Source organism: Neolamprologus multifasciatus, chromosome 13 (genome assembly GCF_963576455.1).
Source record: "Neolamprologus multifasciatus chromosome 13, fNeoMul1.2, whole genome shotgun sequence".
NCBI classification, from domain to species: Eukaryota; Metazoa; Chordata; class Actinopteri; order Cichliformes; family Cichlidae; genus Neolamprologus; species Neolamprologus multifasciatus.
Genome location: NC_140451.1, coordinates 13,323,014 through 13,336,241, shown reverse-complemented (window position 1 = coordinate 13,336,241; position 13,228 = coordinate 13,323,014). Strand labels below are relative to the sequence as shown.

At 38.2% G+C, this 13,228-nt stretch overlaps 2 protein-coding genes across 3 annotated transcripts; both read right to left on the bottom strand.

Moving 5' to 3' along the window:
• Positions 1–879: 879 nt before the first annotated feature.
• Positions 880–4,041, bottom strand: LOC146505169 (glycine N-acyltransferase-like). Of its 2 annotated transcripts, XM_085183065.1 has the most exons (5): positions 3,633–4,016; positions 3,442–3,552; positions 3,243–3,351; positions 2,731–2,857; positions 880–2,649 (listed from the first exon to the last, which is right to left on the bottom strand). In XM_085183065.1, exons 1-5 carry the CDS (start codon positions 3,708–3,710, stop codon positions 2,238–2,240), a joined length of 837 nt encoding a protein of 278 aa, XP_085039191.1. In that variant the 5' UTR covers positions 3,711–4,016; the 3' UTR covers positions 880–2,237. The 2 variants fall into 2 exon arrangements, with proteins under 2 accessions (XP_085039191.1, XP_085039190.1); XM_085183064.1 differs by having other exon boundaries at positions 880–2,857; positions 3,633–4,041.
• Positions 4,042–6,403: 2,362 nt separating this feature from the next.
• On the bottom strand, positions 6,404–13,048 carry LOC146505168 (glycine N-acyltransferase-like protein 3). Its single transcript, XM_085182714.1, has 5 exons — positions 12,657–13,048; positions 12,460–12,582; positions 12,259–12,379; positions 11,813–11,945; positions 6,404–11,707 (listed from the first exon to the last, which is right to left on the bottom strand). The coding sequence occupies exons 1-5, from the start codon at positions 12,729–12,731 to the stop codon at positions 11,302–11,304; spliced, it is 858 nt and encodes a 285-aa protein (XP_085038840.1). The 5' UTR covers positions 12,732–13,048; the 3' UTR covers positions 6,404–11,301.
• Positions 13,049–13,228: the final 180 nt, after the last annotated feature.

Genomic DNA, 13,228 nt, shown 5'->3' with positions numbered 1-13,228 from the left:
AGTTTCTCTCCAGGGTGAATGTAGCTGTTGATATAATATGGACTCTATTAATAAATGAAAAGAACAAATTAGACTACACTACTGAAACCTGCTGCTGTTTTTAAAGTCCCCATGTTACCAGAATGTAGAGGGCTCTGAAGATTTAAACAGTTTTAGATCCATTACACTCAGTCTTATGTTAAAATCTCAAAGGACAGCATTATATTTTTGATATTAACAGTAACTCTGGGCCTCTGTAGAGTGTGCAGCTGATCTCATCGCTGTCTAAAAATGGATTAAAAAAAAGTGTTGAAGACTATTAAGAGTAGCAGGTGTGTAGCATCGCTAACTAGCTAGCAACAAGCCTCCAACACAGTGCATATGCTAGCGGCTAATCTAACTAACGAATTAACAACAGAGTGATTTTAGAACTATAAGATGATAAGCTGTGTGTCTTTTTTATAACAGTGACATGGTTGTATTTACCTTAATTAAACGAGTCGTCATTCGTGGTAAACCAGCAAAAAAACCTCGAGCAGCCGGGCTACGTAAAAAGTGTAGGGGGGGCGTGTTTGCGGTCACGACCAACGGGTGTGTGGGCGGGAGCGTTACACAGTCGCTCCACCTGAAGTCACTACTGCGCAGACTCTGGCTCTAAATTTGCAAGATGGCAGCCTCCACAAGCGGGATATTTTTATTTTATTTTATTTTTTATTATTAGTAAAATTAACATACAGACAAAATGCACCATATATTGCACATTCAGAAAATAAACATTCCTTACATATAAGCAACTTTCATACACAGGAAAAAAAAACCCAAAGATGGGGTCACATAATTTAACAGATTATTAACTCACTAAATCAAAATCTTCCACAAAGGAAACAAAAAAAACCAGCCTTTTTCTTTTTAACTAAAGTCAAAGATTTAACCAACAGGTTTAAGTCGTTTTTCCAGTACGCTAGCATTGGTTTGGTCTTAAAAAAACGACATTTATGTATAAATTGTTTGCACAAAATTAATAACACATTAACACCATAATTAGCTTTCTTTTCTTTCAAAAACACTCCAAACATTATCATATTTAATGTAAATGGGGTAATTTGAATCCCACTTGAATAAAGCCAGGTATGAAAATCCAACCAAAATATTTGTATATAATTGCACAAAAAGAATAGATGGTCCAAATCCTCCTCTTCTGTTTCACAAAATACACAATTACCAGTTTCTATTTTGAATCTATCACCAAGGAGTCTATTTGTCGGGTAAATTTTATTCAAAATTTTAAATTGGACTTCTTTCCCTTTAGGAGGGATAGGGAAGGTGATATAATCAGTTCTTATTTTTTCAATTTCTTTCCTTTGGAAATCTTTTAATATGTAATTACGTCTAAGTAAATTTGGAGAATAAAGACTCCTTAATGAAGATCTTCATCAGTATATATCTATTGTTCCAAATTGGGCTATTATGTGGAGTGAAATTATGTTTAAATAACATTTTCCAATAAAGAAGGGCTCAGTGGACATTTAGATGAGAAAATATATATTTAACACATTTAAGGAAAATACTAATAAAATACAAATAAACAAAATAAATGTTTATTAAGCTATTTTGATAGGAAATTGCTTAATTTTAGAAATGTTTTTGCTCTTTTTTGCTCTATAAAATAGTTGGGTTTTTTTTTTTTTTTTAGAATAATTCATCTTAGCAGTGGGATTTACATGAAAAGAGAAACAAATTAAGTGAAAATGTAAATTTTTTGCACTCTCTGGTCAACTGACTGAGTGAATCAAATGACCCAAAAAACCCGATTCACTTTGGTGAGTGACTCATTAAAACTCGATTCAGTAAAAAGAATCAAATTTACCATCACTAATCCAGACACTCAGAACATGCATGCAATTATCATCCTTATCTGTGGTACGCAGTCTGGGACTGCTACGTTTGTATTATTTTTGTCAATCAATGCCTACTTCACTTACTCTTTGATTTTTACAGTACAGGTTTAGTGCAATTTTTCCAGGAGATTTACTGTACACTTAGAGCCCATACAGTCAAAATAGATAACAGACCAGAAGTGATCACACTTTTTATAAACGAGAGAAATGTTCCTGGGCAATAAGAGGGCCAAATAAAGAGCTATTAACCCAAAAATCTGGCTATTGTCTTTATTCCTACTATTTTCTAATAGCCTTGTGACTTTAACTTATAAACAGAAAAAGTTGTAGCATATTTATTTTTTACTTTTATTCTGTGCTTCATGGAAATATTTGAAATTCATTGACTACAAACCAGGCTTCCCTGTAAGAGGGCTCTTCAGTGAAGCCCAGGTTTGCAAAGAGCCTGTAGGACACAGCGTTCTCCTCTTCTATGCAGCAGTAAACTGGGTAGCCCAGTGCATGATTCCTCTTGGCCAAGCTGCTGACCAGGATTTTGGCATAGCCTTTCCTTCTGTGCTCTGGCAGAGTATAAAGCATTCCTATAGCGCAATATGGATAGGTCAGAATCCAGGACACAGGCTTTCCTTCAGCATCCAGCACGCAGCAGGAGGGGAAGTTTGCAATCATGTTGCGGATCAGCCCAACGGCCACATCGACCTTTCCAAACTTCCAAGTTTGGTTCACCAAGCCAATGTGCGATTCATCAAGAGAGCTTACTGAGATCCCTGAACTGACATGGAACAGAGCAAAGTTATGTTTTATTATCAGGACGTAAAAGTTATGATTAAATATGTGTATGTGTAAATAATACCTGTCAACAGAAGGAACCCTGCCCACATCTTCCAGTGTCATCAAGTAACATTTTGCCACTCTTTTACAGGGTACACCCTTTGCTGATGCCACTGCTTTGAATATCTCAGTGTGGGAAACACTGGTTCCTTTAACACAAGTAATCAAAACCTTAAATGTGTGAACCTGTTTTTGTCTTGAGAAAATGATTTATTAAAGATTAACTTGCTCCCAACACGAGAAGTGCAAAGTTTAACCATAGATGTGTCCCAAGTTTTTTTGTTTTTTGCAGTGCCATATCTTTCTATCACTAAATGACATACTATAACACTCACAGCACTTTGAACACAGTACATAAACACTAGGAATTAGGATGACTTTTCATTGGCTGGTCTAATTATTTAATGGAAAAAAATCACTTGCAGTAATAGACTTCAGTGGCCATATGCAGGGCTGCAGTGTGGGAGCCAGCGAATAAGCAGTTTGAACTGATTCAGTAACAATGCAAACAATAAAAGAGCTTGTTGCCATTACCAACACAAAAGTACTTGCTCCAGTCAAAAACAGATGACTTGCTGAGGATTTCTTCTAGAACAGCAGCATCAGTTGCAAAAAGCAGTGCATCTTTGAAGAGGTCACTCTTCTGGAAGAAAAATAGATACGGGATCTGTATTGGCATTTAAACAATGTATTGTGTGCACGCAAGCCTTTCCTCCCCCTGCAGAGACAGTACCTGTTCACCGTGTGGTTTGCACATAATGACGCGGAACTGTGGCCACCTGTCCACTAAAACCCGTACAGGGTCGGATCTGACTCTGTTTCTGAGCACCAGGAAACCGTAAACCTTAAATAAATTCAGTAGTTATTTGCAGTACATTCAGCTCCTTGTAGAAATAACAATATAACAGATTTAACCCTGCATACCTGCTGCGACATGGGCAAATATTTCTTCAGCTCGTTTTCCGCTGTTTTTAACTGATCTTCGGACAATTCAAAAGCCATTTTTCTCCACTCACGAAGAAATGAAGCGTACAGTTCGGTAAATCGCGGAAGTGATCGGAAGTCGGGGGTCTCCACGACGACGGAAACGTTAGCTGGGATTGTTTCTAAACCCCGAGATTGCGATTCGCACTTTCGAGGCTTAAAGTTGAAGAGGAGGAACAAAAAACCCGCCCCACGAATAGCTCACATAGGCTGTGTCCCAATTCAGGGTCTGCACGCTTGAAGTACACGCACTACTTACAGTGCGTACTATAAGTACGAGAAGTGCGGAAGTGAGAGGCTTGTGAAATGGGACGGTCTAGCCTTCAGCTTTGTGTGACAGAAATGAAGGAGAAAAAATGTTTTGTTGGTCATTCATTTTTGTCACGACATCACTTTGATTAGTTGAGTATCTGAGGCTGAGACCACGGGACTGTAAAACATGATTGTTGGGCTTCATTTCTGTACCGAACAGTCATTTCAAGATTAGTTAGTAAATAACAATTAGCTGATGTTGTTCATGAGACTAAAATCATCTCACTGTGGTAATGTAAATATAATGTGGCCAATATTATAGTATTGTCAGATTATTATGATACATATATATATGTAGAGGCTTTAAAACCCAGGTCACGCTTAAAGTACAAACATCACTAATGTCACACAACTCTGCCGACATGTGGCCAACAGCAATGTTTTAATGTTCTTCATTATTAAACATTCGCACATAAATAAGTGACATCATATTTATCCCTTCTGCCTTATTTTGCGGCAAAATTATCCACACCCACCGCCGCACTATGAATTGTGGGATATATGGGACCACTGCCCGATCTGTACCGGAAACCCGATCGGTACCCCACATGCGCGAAAGGTGTCTACTTCTGGTCAAAGCATTTTACGATAGTTACGGGTCAGAGTATCTGTTAAGATTTTAAGAATAATAAGTAGCTCTTAAAATGTTTCCGATAATGAAACATTAGTAGTAAGGATCGGGGAGCACTGATCCGTCACTATCTTTTTATTTTTTTGTTTTTGTCTACATTATGTGACCCGTGGTAGGTCCCTATTTAAAATAGGACAGAGTCGTAGGCGCACAGTCAGTTAAAAAGAATTTAATTTTTAATACAAAATAAAAGCAACAGTGTAACAGCGGCACCTAAAAACAATTAAAAACTTTACCTTATTAAAAACAATAAAACTGTATGATTGCCCGTGAGACAGGACGAGCGCTGCGGGGAACCATTTAAGAACAAATCGACATAGCGGACAGGTTAAAAAGAGACGGCAACTCACACATGACCCCAAATGGGCAAAACAATATAAAAAAAAAAAAAAGGCAAATCTTCAGTGCCGTCTTCACTCAGGCCCACCGCTGTGCATGCAAAAGCGGTGAGACAAAAAAAAGGATTTGTTTTCCCTGCAGCGCCTTCACCGTCTGCGACTATATCTATCTATATATAAATAAAAGGGGTTAAAATACTAAAAAAAAAACACAAAAAAAACAATCTCTATGGTGCCTACTGATACAGAAAAATAAAACGAGAAACAAATAAAATCAACAGCCGCAGCAGTCACAGTCTGTCAAATTACACCAGTATAAAACACACTGATGTGTCGGGTCCTTTGCCCGCAGCCAGAAATCCACTTGGCAAAGCAGCAGCTCGGTACTCTGTAAATAAAAGGCAGGAGATGACTTACGCTGGACAGTAAAACACAGGAATATTCCTCAACTGTATTGTTTTCGTTACCTGTCCACAAGTTCGCGTCACACCCTAATAAATATGGGTCAGTGGCGGTGAAGTCCACTACACTGTTCTCACGGGAATGCAATGTTTCCCACCTACAAGGGTGCAAATAACTGTAAACCTCAGCCACAACAACCAGAGCTCAAGTGGTACATTGTTGTGTAACCTACCGTTCTGACAGAGTTTAGGGGGACCCGCATCAAGCTTTCATGGAAAGAAATTAAAAACACCAACTTGCCCAACTTGGACCAAGCACTGGCAGCTTCAGGTTTACTGCGGTATACCTAATTGCCCACACCTGAGCTTATGAAAGGAGCAAAGACCAGCTCCGCCCACCAGGGGCGGTTCCCAGACTAAGGTCTCACCTGTCACAATCATATTAAATGTTTCATTATTGGAAACATTTTAAGAGCTACTTATTATTCTTAACATCTTAACAGATACTCTGACCCGTAACTATAATAAAACGCTTCGACCGGAAGTAGACACCTTTCGCGCATGCGGGGTACCGATAGGGTTTCCGGTACGGATTGGGTCGTGACAGCGACAACTTTTTTTTTTTTTTTTTTAATTTTTATTTATTTATTTATTTTTTAAATTTTTTTCTCAAACCTTTATTTAAACATCAGTACAATACAAAATGGAATTAAACAGTACCACAATAATAGTGTTGTACTTACAAACGAATTGTATGCATAGATAAATAGAAGAACAGTATTCAGAAACAACAAATAAAGTGATTGAAAGATCTTGATTTTTTCCACAAACACCAATAGTTTTTATAGCTTTTGGGTTAGTGGAGTTCTTAATTGAGTTAAGATACTGTACAAGTTCAAAGGAGAATACATAAAAAGAGGGATGTCTTTCTAAACATTTGGACTTATGAATATGAAATTTAGCCATTAAAATTAACAAGTTGATCATGTATCCTTTATCAAAGTTGAATTGTTTTTGGGTTTTGTGCAGATCAAACAAAACATATTTCCAAAACAGTACAAATCCTTTAAATATATTTTCTGAAATAAAAACACATAAACTCTGCCAAAAATCTTGTACAAGGTTCCAAAACCAAAAAAGATGTATAGTAGATTCCTTGGAAGTTTTACAAAAGCTACAGCTTGTATCAATGTCCAATTTGAATTTGCTTTGAAGATAATCTTTAGGGTAGCGACAAACGGACCACGCTTGATATTTGGAGTAATCGACGGCGCATTTGGGCTGTATCCCAATTCAGGGTCTGCAGCCTTAAAGTATGCAGCCTCAACGATCCTCAAGGGCCGTGTACTTAAAGACCGCTAAGTGGTCGCGAAGTGCGAGGCTTGTAAAATGGGACGGTTTAGCCTCCGTTGCGCTGCCCAGGTTGCCTAGCAACCATGATACTAACAGCTGGAAACGTTTCATACAGCTTTGTCAAAGGAGCTTGTCAAAGGAGCTTGCAAAGAAAGCTTCATACAGCTTTGTTTGACAGAAATGAAGGAGAAAATCTTTTGTTCATTTGTTTGTTTGTTTCTACATGAGCTTTGATCATTCTCTGTAAGATTAAGGTCAGCTATTGAACGGAGTATATTTTAAAGTAAAGGCTTTAAAACCAAGTTAGTACAAACGTCATATTGTCACATAACTTTGCCGACATGTGGCCAACAGTAATGTTCTTCGTTATTAAACATTTGCACATAAATAAGTGACATAATATTCAGTAGTTACTTAAAGTTCGGGTGCCCCTCATCCGCCGTTTTTTTTTCCGGCAAAATTATCCACACCCACCGCCACGCTATGCATTCTGGGATATGTTGGGCCACAGGTCTACACCGCCAAGTCCTTAAAATTCAGGGAAATTAAGGACGCATTTGAGGGCCGCATTTCGAGCAGCCTTCGAATTGGGACAGCCTTCGTCGCGTCGCAGTGAGGTAATCAGCCTTAAAATGCGTACTTCAAGCGTGCAGACCCTGAATTGGGACACAGCCATAGTAAATGATGTTGATTAACTTTCAGATTTGTGAAGTTTAGAGATTTGGTGCCACCATGTAAGTCCCCATGACAGAAACGGTCCATCATTTGTTTTTTCAATTTGACAATAATAATTACAGATTTTTAAAACTTTTTTTTAAGCAAATGTAGCCTAAAATGCCACGTCCATAGCTATCTAGTTACCAATATAAGTTATATATTAAAATTAATACATGGATAAATAAAATAAATAAATATAATATTCTGTACAATTTTTAAATGTTTAAAAGTATTTTAAATCTGTCGTGTTGCTGAATTGCCTGAGCCCCCCTAATTCCTTTAGATTGGTTCCCCTCATTGGTCATCTAGTCATACAACTTACAGCGAGTTTATATTTGTTTTTTGGAGATAAAAATCATCTACCAGGACAAACCTGTGTGTCATTGTTTCATCAAAACAAAAAATTCATGTTTTACAATATTTCACAAATGCGTTAAAGGAAACATGTCCACTCTGTTACCCATATTTACCGTATAAAAACAGTATAACTGATATTTAATTTGTAATTTTGATCATTTGGTTGATAAACATGTTAAAAAAAATTTTTTTGGTCTTCATGTGCTCGAAAAAAGAAAAAATCCAGTGAGCAGCAGGTCTCTTGTTGATGCCCGAGGTTAAAGGGGAATATCCAGAATGCTTTGGAAGAAAGAAATGATTCAAATAACTCATTACAGTCACTTTATACAACATGCAACACATCAAACCTTGAAGTAGATGGGCAAAAAGACCCCACCGGGTGCCACATGTGACAGCTCAGAACAGGAACTAGGCCTGTCCACTGAGCAGTCTGGAGGTCACCGTGGAAACACCCACAGTGTACTTTTTGACTATGCTGAGGAGTTGAGCTTGTCTGTAGATTAACTATAGAAGGATTATTTTTTAAACATGTTCAGTAGATCACAGAAATATTGCAACACTGTCATTTAACTGTTAATAATTACACGTCAAATGGAACTCCATGAAATTTAGACAGCATGGCCTCTCAAAACTGGAAGAACATCTGGGCTTCAAACACCGTGTCTTTCATGTTGTTGGCTGATGTTTGCTACACACAGCCGAACTAAAAACACATAAAATTCAGTGTTGTTGAAAGGTTTTATGAAAACAGGGATTTTAAAAACTTTTTTTTTCTTTACAACTTTCTACAGGTTGTGCCAGCTCTCCAGTTTGACCAGTTTAAGAAGCGGTTTAGCTTCTTCCTCGTTACACACACTTTCTTCCCTTTACACCTCATTGCAAACAGACATTGAGGTGTGTGTTAGGTGGTCTGTGCTGTATGTGCGATAGTAACTCACTGTTCTCTGAGTGTGCTTTGGCTTTCTTCCATCAAAGGCTGATCATATTTTCAGCAGTGATGTGAGATGGGATCTGACTTGTCCGCTGAAGTCAAAAATATTTGAACAATATTGTAAGCAAAAATAAAATAAAACGTTTAAGCCTGACCTCTATCAGTTATTCAGAATTTACCAGATATGTTATGTCAGTTTGGCATAGATGGATTTAATTGATCTCTGATTATGTCACACTCCCCAGCAGGTCACCACAAAAGCTCGAAACGCAGGTTAGTACATTAGAAAAACAAAACAAAAACAACACTTTATTAATATATAAATGAACATAGTGTAGACTATAGCCATCATTACGTCATTACTATAAAAAGATGCGTACAAATGGAGGCTCGTCTCCTATCCTGAGGAGGTGAGGAGATCAGACTTCTGCCCAGGGGTCTCGAACTCCAGTCCTTAAGGGCCGGTGTCCTGAAACTTTTCCATGTGTCCCTGTTGCAACACACCTGAATAAAATTTGTAGATCATTAGCAAGAGTATAGAACTTGACTGAATGCTGAAGTGGCAACCCCTAATCCTACTCAAGTAAATTTAAGTAAATGTAAGTGTTTGGAAAAATGTACTTCTAAAACTACTTTTATTGCACTGTGTTCATTCACTCACAAGCTGCTGTAGCATGCATTCAAGTTCTATAGATTCTCGCTAATGACCTACTAATTGTACTCAGGTGTGTTGCAGCAGGGATGCATGGAAATGTTTCAGGTCAGTGGCCCTCTAGGACTGGAGTTTGAGACCCCTGCTCCTGCTGGTCTCCTCTCTGCACAATCACACAGATTGTCCTGCCCAATATAACCTGCAGCTGTCGCTGTTGAGGCATTTTGAACAGAAGTTCAACAACGGATCCTTTCCAAAAAATAGAGGATTTTTTAAAATAAACGAGACAGATGAGAATGGCCAGACTTCTTCAAGCTGATAGGAAGGTAACTCAGTAACTACTGATTACTTCCAAGCATCCTGCACCCCGAACCTTGAAGCAGATGGGCTTGTGCAGCAGAAGACCACACCAGGTGTCACTCCTGTCAGCTGGGAACATTTCTGCTTTCTTCTGGAGACCAAAGGAAAATCCTGGTATAAAATTTAATACTGCTCACGCAATACAATAAGTCGAAGAATGTCTGAAACACTTTCTGAGCAATGTAAAACTTATATTTTGAATTATTAAAACAGAAAATGGGACGTTAAACAATGGGTGTGCTGAAAACTTTACAGCAATTCAAGTAAGAAAGAGAACATATTTCTGTGAGGTATGAATAAATTACAGCAAGATATGAAAAAATAGCTTTTGGAGACACATTTACTATTAATCTCAGTGGTGTTTAAAATAAAGGGATCAGCTCATATGAAGGAACAGGCAACCACAACAATGGATGACTTCTTGCACAGCAGAGGAGTAGGGGAAGTTGCTGACACATCTCCGGGAGTGTACGTGTGAGAAAAGGGACACAAAAGACACATTGAAGACAACAGTGGCATGACATTCGTGACTGCAGGCTGAATAAGCTGAAATCTATTGTGGTTCTTGTTCATACTGAGACATAGCAGGCTTTTAGTGTGGAATCAATTAGCTGTATCAGACTGTCTTGTTAATCCGTACAATAGTGGTCTACAATCAGTTTTTTAAATCGTTTATCTCTTTTATTTAATCTTTTGGCTCCTGTGGTGTTTGATTGTAAGCACTCAGTACCGGGGGGAAACATATTATTGGGTCACCTTAATGACATTGCTTTGGCCTACACAGCTGAATCCTGCCCTCTTTAACTGCCAAATAAAATAGTTTCTTCCACCTCATTAGTCTTTCTATAACACAATTAACCCCCCTCACCTGTCCTCGCCGAGAGATCACATAACTACCTCATATTACTTATTTATTTTTCCCCTCAGCTGTGGACTCTCCACTCTCTACAGGAGAGGATGGTGTGAGAATATGAGAAAAATCAATTAATTTGATTTTGTTTTAAGTAGCACAACCCACTATAGTCCTTGTGCCAGTCTCACGTCTGGATAAATGAGTAGGACTGTGTCAGGGACCCAGGAAAAGTTTTGGCCAAGTCTTTATGCGGCTCAGAATAATTCCATACCAGATTGGTCAAAGCTGGGATGGAGGCAAATCATCCGCTTTGGTGATCCCTTAAATGGAGCAGCCAAAAGAAGAATAGGAAGATACTGGCTCAGAGTGTGAATCATTGGAACTCAGTTTAATTTAGATATAACTTTTAAATTCTGTCCTATAATTTTTTCTTCTTTTTTTCTTTTTAGGTTATGGCTGTTGGGAGTTGATCCATATCCAGGAATTCTCGGAGGGATTTTTTTTTAACCATTGTGAAAGAGAACAACACTGGGCATTTCATACTATATTTCCATAGATCATATTCTGATCTAGATCCTATCAATTTTATAGGGATAATAAATAATAAATGTTAACAATTATGTATTTATTTGTGTTTCATTCATTTTATTATATTTTTACACATTTATGAACCTGATAAAAATGAGTACAGTTATTTCATGAATCTAATCCAAAAAATTGAACTCCAAACATGCAGCCCTGTAAGAAGGATCCTCAATGAAGCCCAGGTTTTTAAAGAGCTTGTAGGACAGCACATTGTCCTCTTCTATGTAGCAGAACACCGGGTAACCCTCGGCATGCAGTTTCTTGGCCAAAGTGCTGATCACGACTTTGGCATAGCCTTTCCCTCTGTGCTCTGGCAGCGTATACAACATTCCCAGAGCACAGTAATCATACACAAGTATCCAGGACACGGGCAGACCCTGGCTGTCTGTGATGCAGCATGATGGGAAATTACTGATTAGGTTTTCAATCTTCCTGTAACCCTTCTCGTCTCCTCCGAACTTCCAGGTTTTATTCATCAAGTCAACGTGGGAAAGATTAAGAGATGAAATCCTCGACTCAAGCTCACTTAAAAAAAAGAAAAGAAAAGTTGTTGAGAAGCAATATAATTTACATTGCTCTGAAGCATATTTCATGTGACATATGCACAAACATATGCTTTTCAGATTATACCTGTTAATCGCTGGCATGCGCAGATAGTTGGTGTCTTGCAAATACAGAAGGTGTACTAAAATATCAGTTTTGTATTTTACTCTTCTGTCACAAGACACTTGTTTGAGGACTGGTGCATGGGAAACATCAAGTCCTGTTGGAAAAAAATAATTCTTTTGTTGTTCCTTCCTTGCAAGAGGTTAAACAGTAATTTGTAAAAACAGCAAAACAACATAAAAAGGTGTAACTATCATTAGGAAAATCACCATATGACCATTAAATAATGCTGATCCAGTGCTATTAATGAATCTGTTGTAACTTACACTTCTTTAGTAATAATGGATCACACTGTAGAAAGTGTGTGTTTTGTCTATAAAACTGTGTAAATGGGAACAGCTGTCAAATGTAGTGACGTAAAAGCCACCGTATTTATTTCGTGCTTATTTTCTGCAGTGATCTGAGCTCACCTCCTATCATGAAATAAGTGCTCCAATCAACTGCATTCTCGTCTGTCAGCATTTTCCTCAAACTCTGTTCATCCGTGCTGTAGTATGCCATCTTTTTATTGAAATTCACGGCACGCTTGTTCTGTGAAATAAACAAAAGCTGTCACAATCATGCGACATGGAAAGATTTCAGGCTTGAAAAGTTGTCCACAGTTTTCCGACGGGATTTAAACACATGTCGGGGTCCGGTCTGCAGATGATAACTTTAAAATCAGGCCACGTATCGACCACAACTTCCAGTGTAGTCGGTTTGTTCCTGTTGATTCCGTACAGGAAACCGTACACCTGAAAGCATGAAGCACCTTCAAGTGCTGCTGAGGCTGTAAAGCACAAAGACACGCGGTTTATGTTGCAGATACCTTATAACTCTTCGGTAAGTGTTTGAGCAGAACTCCTTCAGTGACCTGCAGCTCGTCTCTGTTCAGGACCTTCATGTTTGGATAGTTGCACAGTTTTCTGACACTTTAACCTTTACAGGTTAAAAAGCGATGGCAATGATGACAATCAATGAAATGTAAATAGTTATTTACAGCACACGGAACTCCCTGTGGACTCTGCTGTGACCGAGATAAATATCTCTTCTGCTCGTTTTCAGCTGTTTTAAATATGATCTTTCGACAGTTCCAAAGACATTTGTGCGCTCATGTAAATCAAAGACGGAGTGTATGAAACTCTGGAAATCGCGGAAGTGATGTGAAGTGGACGTAAACGCTAAGTGGAGTTTTCCTCCAGGCTGAGGTTGCCGAGATTCACACTTTCTAGACATATAATTGAAGAGAACGTACGAAAATCATTGTTACCACCTCCACCAATGCTCAACATCCCTGTTGCTCATTAATTTTATATTTGTTAAGTTTTAAATACAGTCACAATCTGTTTTGTGTTAAGCAGTAATAAATGACATCAAGATTTCAATTAAATGTCTTTCACT

Coding starts and splice junctions, on each gene's coding strand:
- LOC146505169 (XM_085183064.1), bottom strand. CDS start 3,710: ATGGCTTTTGAATTGTCCGAAGATCAGTTAAAAACAGCGGAAAACGAG. Junction 3,352..3,441: donor GCAAACCACACGGTGAACAG/GTACTGTCTCTG, acceptor TTTTTCTTCCAG/AAGAGTGACCTCTTCAAAGA. Junction 2,858..3,242: donor GAGCAAGTACTTTTGTGTTG/GTAATGGCAACA, acceptor CTTGTGTTAAAG/GAACCAGTGTTTCCCACACT.
- LOC146505168 (XM_085182714.1), bottom strand. CDS start 12,731: ATGAAGGTCCTGAACAGAGACGAGCTGCAGGTCACTGAAGGAGTTCTG. Junction 12,583..12,656: donor ACTTACCGAAGAGTTATAAG/GTATCTGCAACA, acceptor TCATGCTTTCAG/GTGTACGGTTTCCTGTACGG. Junction 11,946..12,258: donor CACTTATTTCATGATAGGAG/GTGAGCTCAGAT, acceptor TTTTTCCAACAG/GACTTGATGTTTCCCATGCA.